Raw genomic sequence first — 13,510 nt, forward strand, 5'->3', positions numbered from 1 at the left:
AAATAGTAATTGATGATGAGATTAGAGAGAAGGATGGAGGCAATATAGATTCCCGAGGAGATTGAAATGAATAGTGTGCTAGTGTGTGCGGAGGAAGTAGGTGTGTGTGTGCGTGTGTGTGTGTGTGCGTGCGTGCATGTGCACGGATATGTGAAAAAAAATCAGGTCCTTGAGACAGTCAGTAAGTCACAGTTAGCCTGACTGCAGTTACACCATCTCAAGAAGTTCTGATCTGAAAAACAGTCCTTTAAGTTGTTTGTGTTCTGGAAGCCTGGTTCCTGACGTGGTGTCAGATGAACATGTCTGTCCCTGCAGACAACAGTCAACATGCAAAGTGATGATTCGTTCAGGATTCAACAAGTTTTTAATCAGTCACTATAGCACAGAGCAAGTCACCACTTGTCAGGTGTGACAGTCCAGTATGAGATATGATCAAACCAAGTCTCAAGCCAAATGTCAAGTCTGCATTAGCAAACTGCAAGTCAGTTGCAAGTCTTCAGGTGTGACGATTAAAATGAATTTGAACAACATCTTAACACAGAGTTGTTTTTAAATCTTTTAAAGCAAGTCCAAGTCAAGGAGCAAGTCACTATACATTAAGTCTCCGGTCTGACAGCAGAAGTTCAAGTTAAGCCTCAACCCCGGTCAAGAAAGTTACATTTTTTTGACCAGTCAAGACAAGTCAAGACTCAGGTTATTTAACAAAGTCAAATCTCAGGCCAGTCATGTCAAGACTCAAGTTGTCAAAACTAGTCTTGAGTCAAGTCTTTCTAGTCTAAGTAAATATGCTAGGCCTGCCAGCTGTATTAATTTTTTATCATTCCACTATTTTTGTGGCTCAAGTCAGTCTCAAGTCTGCAGCCAATAAATTAGGTTCATCCAATTCAGACAAAAGTTTCTGGAGTTCAGCCCAACAAACATGTTCCACACTTCTCAGCTTCATTTCTCTGAACATAGATGAAGTCAGTCACACAGGAGGCAGACAGTAAGGGAGTCATAAAAACAGTGTGTCAGTCAGGTGGTCAGTGGGCCGTTCAGTAGCTGAGTGAGTCGCAGACTCAGCCGGTCAGCCAGGTAAACAGCCAGTTAGTCAGAGAGTCGGTCGGGCAGAGCGGTGGCCGGCTGGAAGAGCTAGTCAGAGTTAAGTGGTCACAGCCTGCTTCGCTCTCAGTGTCACACTAATCCACTCAGCTAATGGAGCTTTCTGCGGCACTGTGACGTTACCAGGCAACCTCCCTCCGTCAGTCAGACGGACATCAGCCAGTCAACCAGCCAGTCAGTTAGTCAGCCACGCTCTTCTAATTAGATCAGATGAACATTAACAGTCCCCCTGGGAAGATTAAATCAATGCAACAGTACCGGAGGACAAAGCAAAGATGACAGAGGACATGGTCAAGAGGACAGCTACACCCCACAGAGACTTATTACAGCAGTAGAACACAGAAAATATATGAATCATAGCCACGGATAATGAGTATAATATGAAAAATACGACATTTGAACAAGAATGAGAAGACAAAGAGGAAAAGGTGTGAAAAGAAGAACACATCATTGTGTTCATTGTTTGCAGGACCTACGTTTCCCCAACGTGGTTGTTCTTCTTGAGGCCGACATAACCACAGCTTATGTTAGGCTTAGCTTTGTCTGGCCTTGTAAGGTCTGCATATTCAAAAACAGATAATGACACCCAGGTGGTGCAACAGGTATACATTCTGCATCAGGTCTAAAACACGCAACGCAACACAAACTCAGTGAGACTTTTCAACTGGCCAAATATTAAAGACAAATATGAAATGATATTTAAATTAATGGAAGACCTGCCTGCAGCTGTATGTCTTATTTGTACGTGTGTGTGTGTGTGTGTGTGTTACAGTAAAGGGTGCATGGTCCTGCTGGTCGTCCTGGTCTCAGTGCTCAGTGGGTTGTGGCGGCGGTCACTATCAACGCACACGCTCCTGTAACAGCCCTGCACCCGCCAACGGAGGGGACATCTGCATAGGCCTCCACACTGAAGAGGCCCTGTGCAATACACACACTTGTGATGGTAAGGTCACACGTAAATTCAAAACTCCGTCACGCCACCACCGCTTGGGGCCCTTTCATCTCGTCTCTAGTCAGGCAATCATCTACCGCCGCTGTTTTATTTTTGTGTCGTCCCCTTTGCTAAATTGCATCTTTCATCATAATGAATAAAGCAGGTGTTAGATATATGAAAAGATAAACAGAATCATAATGACAAACGCCCATCCTCCCATCGTATCATTTCCTTCTGTGCTCTGAGCGCCATGGCAACCTCGCTGGAAAGGTCTGAAAAGAGATCCACTTCTGTTGTTGGACTGAAAATATGGAAATCTTGCATAATACGTATGAAGCTTTGGCTGCTCGTGTATGTGTATGTGCGTGTTTGACAGAATGCAAGCAAATAACACACAAGCAAGAGTATGTGTGTAGTTCTGCGTCCTGATGATGGATTTATCAACACAATTGTTAAAAAGTTATGTTTTTAGTGCAGGACAGGGTAACTTTTAACCATCAGTTATTAGCCCAGGTTTCAGGATATTTATTTCTGATACTTCTACTTCCACCAGTGTTGTTTCAGTCATGGACCTTTTGGCCAGGATGCGAGGATGCTTGACGACGGTCCATCAGCCTCCAGTGCATTTTCTTTCACACTTTGATATCCCTACACAGTACACCTGTCTTCCAGGTGTGCATTGGATAAAAACAATTTTTGCTTTCACCAAAGTTATTATGGGGGTAAATGAGATTTTGTTTGTGCTGTTCCAGGCACTGAAAAATTAAAATCTGAAATTTCAAAATTAAAAATCCTTCCAGAAAGAAAGAGACGTGGTTACTCTCTACATCGTAGAGCGACCTGCAAATGAAGTACTGAACTGCAAAGGTCTTGTAAGAGTAGTGATGTCATTACTTTGGCTAAGCTGTTGTCAGCGTATGTTAACGCTAATGCTGCAAGACGTCATTCTCAAAGTTTGCAAAGAAAATCAATCAGCTTTGTGGACTTTTAATACCTGTAAAAAGTGTGGGTACAGTTTTCATCAGCACTGTTTTAATGGAAAGCAACATAAAGGAAACTGCTGACGGCTGAATGCTCGGCGACGTATCCACAACTATTCACTGTTGTGAGCATCACAAATGTCATTTCTTTTACCTCCACTGTGGAGGATGTGCCAGCAGAGTTCAGCTTTTCTCTGATTTGGAGGTTGGCCTTGCTTCCCCCGAAGTCTCACACCATGTGATGATGAGATGTGAGTGTATAACAACACCCCCTGTGCCCCCCTCATTCCCTCGACTCCCATTCTGCTTCCACAAGGACACTGAAATATTTATGAGAGATCAGCCTGCTAAAAAGTCCGACGTCAACTCTCACAATAAGGCTTCAGCCTGACTCTGATTCTAGAGTTTAATATCAAACCGCCTTCAACGTTTTGTCGCCACAGTGTGATTTTCATATTTTCATTATTCATTGGAAAACAAAAATGGCCAGGACGAATATTGTCTGGGGCCTGCGTGTACTAAGTGTGTGTGTCCACTTGTGTGTGTGTGTGTGTGTGTGTGTGTGCAGTGGTGCCTTGTAGTGCAGACAAATTCTGCCTAAATTAAATACTTGTTTCCGCTTAACTGTCATCTTCCTCAGCTGCTTTTCATTTTGAATCAGCCCAGCCGTCATTCACAGGGAGAGTTAACGCTTACAGTCAGGCTCCCTGGTAATTACAGACAAAGAAAGGTAAATGGCTTTTTTCTCTTTTTTTTTTCTCCCTTTGCCGAGATGCTAATCAGCCCCTTTATCAGGTTAATGTTTTCCTGTTTGACGTGGTCCGACACGTCCCGTTGGACCTGCGCCGATCGACTGCCTGCTAACAACCTCTCCGGCCCCGATCCCTCTCCTTGTCCATTTGCTTATTGACAGGCGCGATATCAGTCATCTATCAGGGTCCTCCTGGTGTCGCCATCCTCCCTGCATGCGTAATTAGAAGCTAGCTGGTTGTCAGTCACAGGGATATTTGATGCCCCCGTCGCAGGTCATTTGATTAAAGTCTCCACCAGTAATAGAGGACAGCAGGAAGGACTGTAGGGACAGCATGCTAACGAGGAGCCTCAGGCCTGATGGCGTTCCTTCTGACTCAACAGTACGATCACGCAGGTTGTCTGGGTGACAAAAATAAATGGGAATAAATGAAGCAATTAAAGCAGGCTGTACTGACGCACGGTTATTAAACACATTTGAGGTGGTCGGTGTGTTTTGTGTGTCTAGATGGTTGTGCGGCGAGAAGGGAGCAGATGGTGGAGACTGAGCAGCCTGTCGGTGAGCAGCAGACTGATAGGAAAGGTAAAAGCGGCCTGTCCTCTGCCTCTACTCGGGCCCTCTCTGCCAAAACTGCACACTTGAGAGCACCCTGAATAACAAACCCGCTTTTTCATCAGCCTTTCATCGCAGGAGCCTGTGCTCCCTCCACTCCGGTGCTCTTAAATACAGGGTGAAAGAGTGCAGCAAGTGCATGGCACAAAGGGAGGAGCTGAGAGTTGGGAATTTTCTCTATCCTCTTGGGTAGGAGCCTTTGTTTACTGCTCGCTCGCCTGCTGCGGGGAAACAGCACCGAAGCTTGGCTGGGGAGACAAACGTCTCCGCTATGCACTAAACAAACTCTCCACGGGCTTACTCCTCCAATCCTGTTTACATCACAAACACTTTTGGTGTGTTTGGACTGTTTGGCTGGCCGGGAAGGTTAGTGGCCGCGGGTGGTGACAGCTTGGGTGGGCGCGCTGGTTTCCAGGCCGTCTGAGTTTGATGTGGTCTTGTGTTTGTCTGGGTTTCTATTGATTGCTCTTTTTTCTGTGTTTAGGTGGCTGGATGGCCTGGTCGCTGTGGTCAGCCTGTGATGATTCAGGCTTGCAGATGAGGAGTCGGGTGTGTGGAGCTCAGGGCAGCACCCCCTGTGTGGGGAACGGCACTCAGCGCAGGGACTGCAATGAAATACCCGGTGAGTCAGTCAGCTCTGAGATACAGATGTTGAGGTTGGCCGTTCGGAGGTTCCTCGTGTGCTATGACCTCTTGCCGGGAGACACCCCGTTTCCTTTGCAGCCGTGAATATCGCAGAATTCACTGCATGCTTTCCACTTGCCTGTGTAAAGAAAAATGGTGTTGAGGCTTCAAATGGAGACTTGCGAGCTTGTATTTTGTGATGCAGAAAGCAGAGCACATGCCGGGCTTGCCCTTGTGGTGGTTCAGCTTCGTTCACTTTTTCAGAAGAAGTTACAGATTTTGTGTTTTCCATGTTAGCGTCACACAAGAAAGAGAAAAGGGTCCAAATTATGTCTTTACAGTCTGAAACTAACACAAATAACACAATAACACAAAATTAATGTCACTTTACAATCATGAATAGGGTCATTCTGTGAATTTCAGTTTGGACATCTGCAGATACTGACACTGATACCAGAGCCTTGTCTTGATTATTGCTCTTCTAATAAGCGCAATTTATTAAAAGATCAAATAAACTATACAAAATGCATTAATTTTAAATGTATTCCAAAGCAGATTATTTGAACTGTAGGTTAAGTAGGTGCTTCACATGCAAACAGGTGTGGGTGTGCAAATTGTCAGAGCAATTCCTTTCATTAAAAAACTGAGGTGCACAGCTGTGCATTATCAACTACTACTAAACAGATTTCTATATGTGAGTTCAAAAGGAAAAAGAGAATTTCTACACAAGTGGACTACAGAATCTGGATTGGTGCGTGAATCAATGATGTCACTCCAATATTTGATGAGTGAATGACGGATAACGATATTGGTCAAAAGTTAGAAAAAAAGATCTAAAATGTGAAAAAAAACCTCATTTAATACGATTGCTAAATGTTTGCACACGTGAGCAGTCAAACAAAAACATCACCAACTAACTTTGTTTTTAATTCCGACTTGCTTGTAATCATTAAATCTGACAACATAAATCACATCATCCCAATGTAATTCCACTGAAAGTTAAGAAAAATATAGTATTGATTTATCTACCGGCCCTACAATCAAGTAATGATTTTATTGATTGAATAAATCAGCACTGGTTTTTACCACGATGTTTTAACTGCAAAGAAATTAAACCAAGATGTAAACGTGGAAACTGAATCTGCTTCTCATCAAGCTTTTTTGCTGCTTTGTCATCCATTCAAGGGTCGACCCAAACGCACTTCTGGCTTTGGTCTCTGCAGGTCAGACCATCTCATGTTAGAGGGAGCTTTAGGTTCAGCCACAATCCTTTAGTCCTTCTTTACGCCAGATATTTGTCGGCAGCATCGTCGGAAAGCAGCAGCTCCTGATTTTGGAACACAGCTCGTCTGTCATCATCAAACATGTACATAGAATCATAATCGTTCATCATCACTCCTCATCCTCACCATCATCCATGCACACAAACGTGCTTTATTTGTGCGTGTGTGGCTGACATCCTCTTTGCACACTACAGTCATCCGCTTCTGTTAATTAAGCATAATTAAGTCCACATGAATCCAACAAGTTGGCGGTTGACCCCTTCGGCCTCAGCGCACCTTGTTATGCTGATGTGATCTCAGAAAGTTTCTCCTGAAATGATCTTTCATGGCCTGCCAGCGTCGGCCTCTCCATGCTCAGAATCCTTAATGAGACCAGGCGATGGTGATTAATATTAATGGCTTGTCACAACACCAAATCACATCTAATTTTATTGCAAATTTCAATGAGGCGATGGATAGATTTGTTAGGGTCACTGGCAGAGGGGAAGCGGCTGTGAGGAAGCTAAAAAATTAGGCCAAAAAATTAATCAGGAGATGTGGCACTGCAATTAAGTCTGCTCACACACGCATACACCCTCCCTGCTCACTTCATAGGATTTGTGGGGAACAACACGCGCTGTAGCTGTGAATTACTGTCCTGCCTGTCTCTAACAGCAGCGAGGGAGGTTCAGTCTGACGGAGCAGAGCTGTTTTTTCATGCAACAGTCCATTTTTCTCTCGAAAGTTTTGGAATTCATCGATGCAAAAAACTCTCAATGGACCATTTATGCAACATTTTAAACAGCATTTCAATTTCTCATTCGCTGTTTTTGTTTTGTGCATGTGTCGAATCCCCTGATGTCACAGTCAGTGGTCGTTGTGTTCTTAAGACTGGTTCTCCAGTGAGTGTGTATATATGTGTGTGTGTGTGTGTGCATGCCTGTGTGTGTGTGTGTGTGCATGCATGTGTGTGTGTGTGTGTGCATGCATGTATGTGTCTGACCCTGTGTTCCTCTCCTCTCTGCAGTCATTCTCCCTGCATCTGGTTTTGATAAGGACCAGCACTGTGGAGGTAAGTGGATGAACAGCTGCCCTCTCTTTGTCTCCGTGTGCATGCTGAGGCTCGCCCCCGTGTTTCCGCAGATGTCTGTCCACGATGTGTGTCTTCATGCATCATATGTGCATTTTCATGTGCGCGTTTATTTCAGACTGCAAAGTTCTAACATCAGTTCTAACAGGAGGGAGAAAATGTTGTACGCTGCGATGAACCTGGAACAGGACCCAAGTTTTCCAACTGCTGGATAATTGCAAATTGAGACACATTCAAGGCGGCAATGTGTTCTGCATGTGCCAAGAAATGGCTGAGGCACATCAAAAGTGAAGCGTTTTTTCAGAACATTTCAAAATTACTGATAAAACCAAAAATTCAAAACCAAGTGCATATTCCTGTCCTCGAAAAGATAGAGGCTGAAATCATTGTTGACTTAAAGACATGACAGACTGACCCCGTGCACAGCTTAGCAGTCCTTCCTGTCATGACCTTTGTAACCTGGTGCTCTAATTCCATCATAAGAAAAAAAGATATGCACAGCCAGACAACATTTCGTGAGCCCAATTTAATCAGAGGCACTAAAAAATGGTCTGCTGGGAAACTAACCCCCGTTTAACACAAACATGAACATGAAATTCAGGCATTGTGGTAAATTCAGGGTGTGCACAAAGCCAGGCATGCAGTAATGTACGCTGAGACTCGAATAACACTCCAGTAATCTTCTTCATTTCCCAGCATTCACCTCCATCCACCTCATCGCCACCGGAGTTTCCTGCTTCCTCGGGGCGGGGCTGCTGTCCTTCCTGATCTACGTCTACTGTCAACGTGTCCATAAGCCTTCGCAGGAGTCCGCCATCATTCACCCCACCACCCCGAACCACCTCAACTACAAGGGCAACACCACGCCAAAGAATGAGAAGTATACGCCCATGGAGTTCAAGGTGATCGTCGAAGGGCTTTGCAGCTGCGCTTCTTTAAAATTTAGATGGATAAAAGTAATAAAAATGGAAATAGAAGTATTATTTACCTGATGGTTCTCGTGCACAAACACACACAATGTAAATGTTGGAAGATTCAAGGGCAGTGAATGTGATTCATGTTTTATTTAGAGCCTTTATTCGTGCATTTATCTGGATAGAGCACTAACCACACAAGACAAATTGCTGTTCATTTTTATTCCTCCTCGCTCTTATACAGAACCTATAGGCTTTAAGCCTCCCAACCTGCCCACAAACCAAATCCTTGTTAATGGGCCCCATTAGCTTTCTAAAGCATTACTTAGCCCTCGACCCCCCACCGCTGTGGGTCTACTGTGCATTCACATTTATAGCAAGTCTGGAAACGATTTTCACCAGACGTTCATAAACTTTTAGTGCAATTCTGTGCCCTATTCTCTACAACTTTTATTTTCTGCTCACTAAGTGATTGTTGGTAATTCAACTCTGGGAGATGATTATTTATTGTTGCTTTTTCTTTCTCTGTAAGGTGCCCTAAAGCATGATTGTGATAATCAGCTGTACATAAATGGACTTAAACCAGCCAAAGCTGAACCAAAGGGCTGACTTTGAGTTTTGTCACCTCCCCCTCACCTTTTCACAGCACAGAAGCTCCGATCAGGCTTTAGGGCTCATCCCAGCCACTGATATGAGTTCAGTAGAACTGGCTGATCTGACACCAGCCACTGTTTGTGGTGCGGCTCTTTTCGGCTGAATTTGATACTCCAAAACACAATCTTCCTTTCATCCTGTTATATTCAGTTACATCCAACAAAGCCAGCAACTGCTCTCCCTCCGCTGCTGCCTCTCTGGGTGATCACAGAGCAGCTCAGATTATTAAATGATATTACAAACATCGCTCTCAGGCACACGGTTAACTTATCCAATCAGGAGCAAACACCACATTCCCTGCTGACACTAACCCATCACACCTAAGACAGTCGTTGCATGTAGATCAGGCGAGTAGACTGTTTTTGATGCTGGAAGACCGCCATCTACCTCGCAGTCATCATGGCAGAGGATAAATTCAGTGTCACAGTGGTTGCTAACTTCTTTGTAAAATCCCATCTCTGCCTCCAGTTTATAGATGCATTATTAAACTGGACTTCCTTGATTGCATTTCATCTTGTCAGTGGCAGCCCCGGCATTTTTTTTAAGGAGGAGCGGCCTCTGAACATGGCCTTTATTTGACTTCCGCAGTGATTCATCTTAACCTTTCCTGTCAACCTGACAGTATGGAAGATCCTGCCAGAGCCTGGCAGGAACATGGGGTCCAACCACATGACCCGTCCATGTGCTTTTGATCAGGTCAGCCTCCTGACACCTGTTGTCCTCGCTGTTATTGTTGTTTGCTGTGTGGACACTGTGCTGACAGCCACAGTGGTGCTGAGAGCCTGAACTCATTAGCTTTAATAACCAGAAGGAGCCAGACTCTGCTGGATGTGCAGCCGATGTCAATGTGCACCACTACATCTCTGTTTATCTAGCAGGTCCCCTCTCCTCCAGGCCAATTTATGATGCCCAGCGTTGCGTATTTCACCGACTCTAACCTGATTATCTTCCTGCCTCTGTCCCCAGAGCTGTTCAGATGGATTACATTAGTCTAATGCCTCCCCTGGAAAGTGTTTCACCTTATGGCCGGCTTTTACCAGAGACTCGGCAATTGCATTAGAATAAAATGTGGGTTTTAGATTTGTTTTTATTTAACAGCTGCAGTGAATCCCCACCACCTCATATATTAGTGTATTGAGTATGCTTGACATGAACTAAATTAAATTTGTTAAATTGCTTTGCTTTGGTAATGAATACACATAGAGCACACAAGCTATAACCTCAAGGCTAGTGGATGCATTTTATTCACCTGCAGGCAAGAATTACTGATATTGCTTGTACCTCTTAGAGAAAACACAGGACATGGTGTCCTCCTGCAGAAAAACCTTCTTAACAAGTCTGTTCTGTCTATAATTGAGTCCTCAAAATAGCTGAAAACATCTTCCAGTGAAGAAGAGCTATTTTCAATGAAAATCTGCTTGTTACAGGGATTCCCTACAAATAACAGTATGTATCATAAGAATAGAATAAACAGAAAAAATCCACTTTGGAGAGGATACCTGACAACAAGCTGATTTGGAACCAGGTCTCGGTTCTTTCACTTGTTTTAAAGGCACAGTTCAACATTTTGGGAAATACGCTTGTTCGCTTTCTTTCCAAGAGTTAGAAGAAAAGGGCGATATCACTCATGTATGTACAGCAAATATGAAGCTACAGCCAGGAGACAGTTAGCTTAGCTTAGCATAAAGACTGGGAGCAGAGGGAAACAGCTAGCCTGGCTATGTCCAAAGTTAAAGACTAGTCTATTTACCAGCCTCTCTAAAGGTCACTAATTATCTCTTTTTATCTTGTTTGTTCAATTCATACATGAAAACAAGTGTTCTGGGACTTATCCTGGACTATTTCTTGGCTTGGAGGAGTGACTTCCTGTAGTGTGTGCTGGTTACCTGGTAACCTCATGGTGGTAAAAGCATATTTGTCAAAATGTTGAATGATTCTGTTAAGAAAAACTTAAAAAATTGAATTAGAGACCAAAAACAATGTTTATGCAGTACAGATAAGAGTTCCTTGTTTTTTAAAAATATTCAGTAAGCTGTAAGAGCAGGAAGCTGAATTCTTCATATTTCTCTCTGCTGTCATTCTAGACGCTGAACAAGAACAACCTGCTGCCAGATGAAAGATCCAACTTCTACCCGACGCCGCTCCAGCAGACCAACGTCTACACGACCACCTACTACCCCACAGCGCTCGGCAAATACGACTACCAGCCCAATTCCTCCCCTTCGCCATGCAGGACCTACAACCACAGCAACAACAGCTGAGACACGGCCCGCGACTGGCTCTCCAAACCCCCCTGCCACTGCCCCAAACGGACACCACCACAACACCACGGCGACGTAGCTGAACCGACATGAACTGAAACATTTCTCAGAGCTCGGCCCGGCTCCTCTCCTCGCTCCCGTAGTCTCCTCCGAATGGTAGGGTTTGTGTCTTCAAGGGCGTTCCTGGAACTTTCCATCAGGAGCTGCAGGTTTGGACGACAAGGCCCGTGTCCTGGTGCATTCAGGGGCAACCAGCTGGGGGTGTGTTATTGGAAGGGGCCTGACTGGACACAGCAGTGTCACGTCAAAGCCTCGTGTGGGGACCTGGTGGAGAACTCTAGCAGGATGAGCTACAGCTTCAGACAGATTGTTATGACCAGAACACCTCAGCGCAGGTGCTGAGTCGAGCATCCACAGTTCCGGAGTGATGAACATGAACAGAACGTTATAAAAATATATACTACATTCCTCTGGATCTGGGTCACCATTTCACGCCTCTCCATTACTAACCACGTTCTCAGCCTGCCGTGAACTTTGAGTCCCTCTGTGACAAAAGCAATGAGAACAAATGGTGCGTATTGTTCAAATGTCCAGACTGGCGCAGAGTGAGAGAACAACAACAAAAGAGTAAACTCATTGAAGTCGAGGATGAAGTAAATTAGAGCTCAGCTCGGTTGTTAGGAGCGGATGCACATCCTCCATTGTTAGTATTTCATGCGAAAGAACAGATAAGAACTTCAGAGTCGATTGCGTGTTTGGAAGTCACAACATTAGCATCAGCCTGAGGTGGAGAAATACTCTCTGAATCTGCTTATGATTCACACACATTTTGTGGATAAGGGCATTCGCTCCTAAGGCCGGAGCGAGGGGGATTGTGGGAAGCGGTCTGAACTGTACATAAAGCTTTGGGAATGCCTCGGGTGCCTGTATGCAATAGAGGGCAAGGGCGAGATTTGTTTTCTTTCCATTTCTTCTGTTTGACTTCTTTTTCCACGAACAATAAAGACTTCTGAAAGGGAATTGATTGATTCTCCAATTGATTCTCCAATGGATGCATCGATTCTACTGAGTGCTAAATAGCTCGGTGGTCATATCAAATATGGCCAGTGCGCTGAACAACTGGATTGGGTTTTCTATGATGGTAGAATAAGCTAGTAGACTGGCACTTGTACTTTTTTTAATGTTTGTTTTTTAAGATGATATTGGTTTTATTCTCAGACGAGCCGTAGCATAGGAGGAAATATTTTGTTAAATAAGATATAGCTGATTAATTCTTGTTTCTCTAATTTCACATCGTCCTTTGTTTTCTTGATATTTTGGTAACCGTTGCATCTTCTCCACACGAAATGTTGACACGAAAACAAAACAATAAAAATGACTCACGTGGTTTTTACAAAGAATGACAGTAACAAACCCACCCGGCCCCGCTCGAAGAGAAAAGAAAAAAACCCTAAAATATGCTCGCATAGAGGTTTGCCTGTGTGATCAAACGAGTGCACGTATGTGTGGATGTGAACACATGTACTCTGTCTCTGCGTGTCTGTATGCCTGAATGGACAGAGGGGGGATTGCTGTATTTTGTACAATGTAAATGCTTTCATACATATGACTATATATGAGGAGGTCTGTAAAGGCGATTTTTTGTGTGTGTGTGTGTGTGTGTGTGTGTGTGTGTGTTTTCCACATTCTGTCGTGACACTCCAGGCGTTCTACAGTTGTTTTCTATATTTCATGTATGAGATGTTAATCATTGTAAGTTAAAGCATTGCGCCTCTGGTTCCTGCGGAGTTGGAACGGACACTATTTATAGTCAAAGCTTGGTTTATAAAGGGCATTTTCACACATATATTTTATTATTATTATTGCCTGATCGATGAATGCTAACCCAGCAATGCTTTTCAGTTCAGCTACTGTACATGCACGAGATGAAAGCTCTATCTGTATATAGGAGCAGCAGCCTTCTGCGGCCCATTTAATGACCCTGCAGAGGATCGTGTAAATGTATCTGTATATTGTATAGCTAACACTGTTTGTTTAAAAAAAAAAAAAGCCTTATAGTTGTTTAAAAAAAGTGCAGCAGCTAAGTACACACCAACCATGAGGTTTGTTTGGGGACAGAGCTCCATGATGAGACCGACCGCCTGTGGCTTATGACCTTTCCCAGCTGCTCAAACATCAAATTTCCAGAGACACATGAATCGAGAACGAGAATAACTCTGCGTAGCACTGATGATATCAAAATTAGAGACGGCAAAAAGTCACACACAATGGAGGAATGGAATTTAAAAGAAGTTGTTTTGATCCAACCAAGCCTCTATTGGCCCGAT

The 13,510-nt window shown here is 44.0% G+C and overlaps 1 protein-coding gene across 3 annotated transcripts in view; it reads left to right on the top strand.

Annotated features, from left to right (window-relative positions):
* The window catches only part of sema5ba (sema domain, seven thrombospondin repeats (type 1 and type 1-like), transmembrane domain (TM) and short cytoplasmic domain, (semaphorin) 5Ba), a 149,390-nt gene extending 137,187 nt beyond the window's left edge, over positions 1–12,203 (top strand). For 2 of the 3 annotated variants that reach the window (XM_041950326.1, XM_041950327.1), the window contains 6 exons: positions 1,874–2,044; positions 4,274–4,348; positions 4,863–5,000; positions 7,292–7,336; positions 8,051–8,256; positions 11,007–12,203. In XM_041950326.1, the coding sequence (XP_041806260.1) occupies positions 1,874–2,044; positions 4,274–4,348; positions 4,863–5,000; positions 7,292–7,336; positions 8,051–8,256; positions 11,007–11,183 (812 nt within the window). In that variant the 3' untranslated portion in view covers positions 11,184–12,203. The remainder of the gene's footprint in view (positions 1–1,873; positions 2,045–4,273; positions 4,349–4,862; positions 5,001–7,291; positions 7,337–8,050; positions 8,257–11,006) is intronic. The other variant, XM_041950328.1, reaches the window with a different exon arrangement.
* The last annotated feature ends 1,307 nt before the right edge of the window (positions 12,204–13,510 follow it).

Source organism: Chelmon rostratus, chromosome 13 (assembly GCF_017976325.1).
Source record: "Chelmon rostratus isolate fCheRos1 chromosome 13, fCheRos1.pri, whole genome shotgun sequence".
Classification (NCBI taxonomy): domain Eukaryota; kingdom Metazoa; phylum Chordata; class Actinopteri; order Chaetodontiformes; family Chaetodontidae; genus Chelmon; species Chelmon rostratus.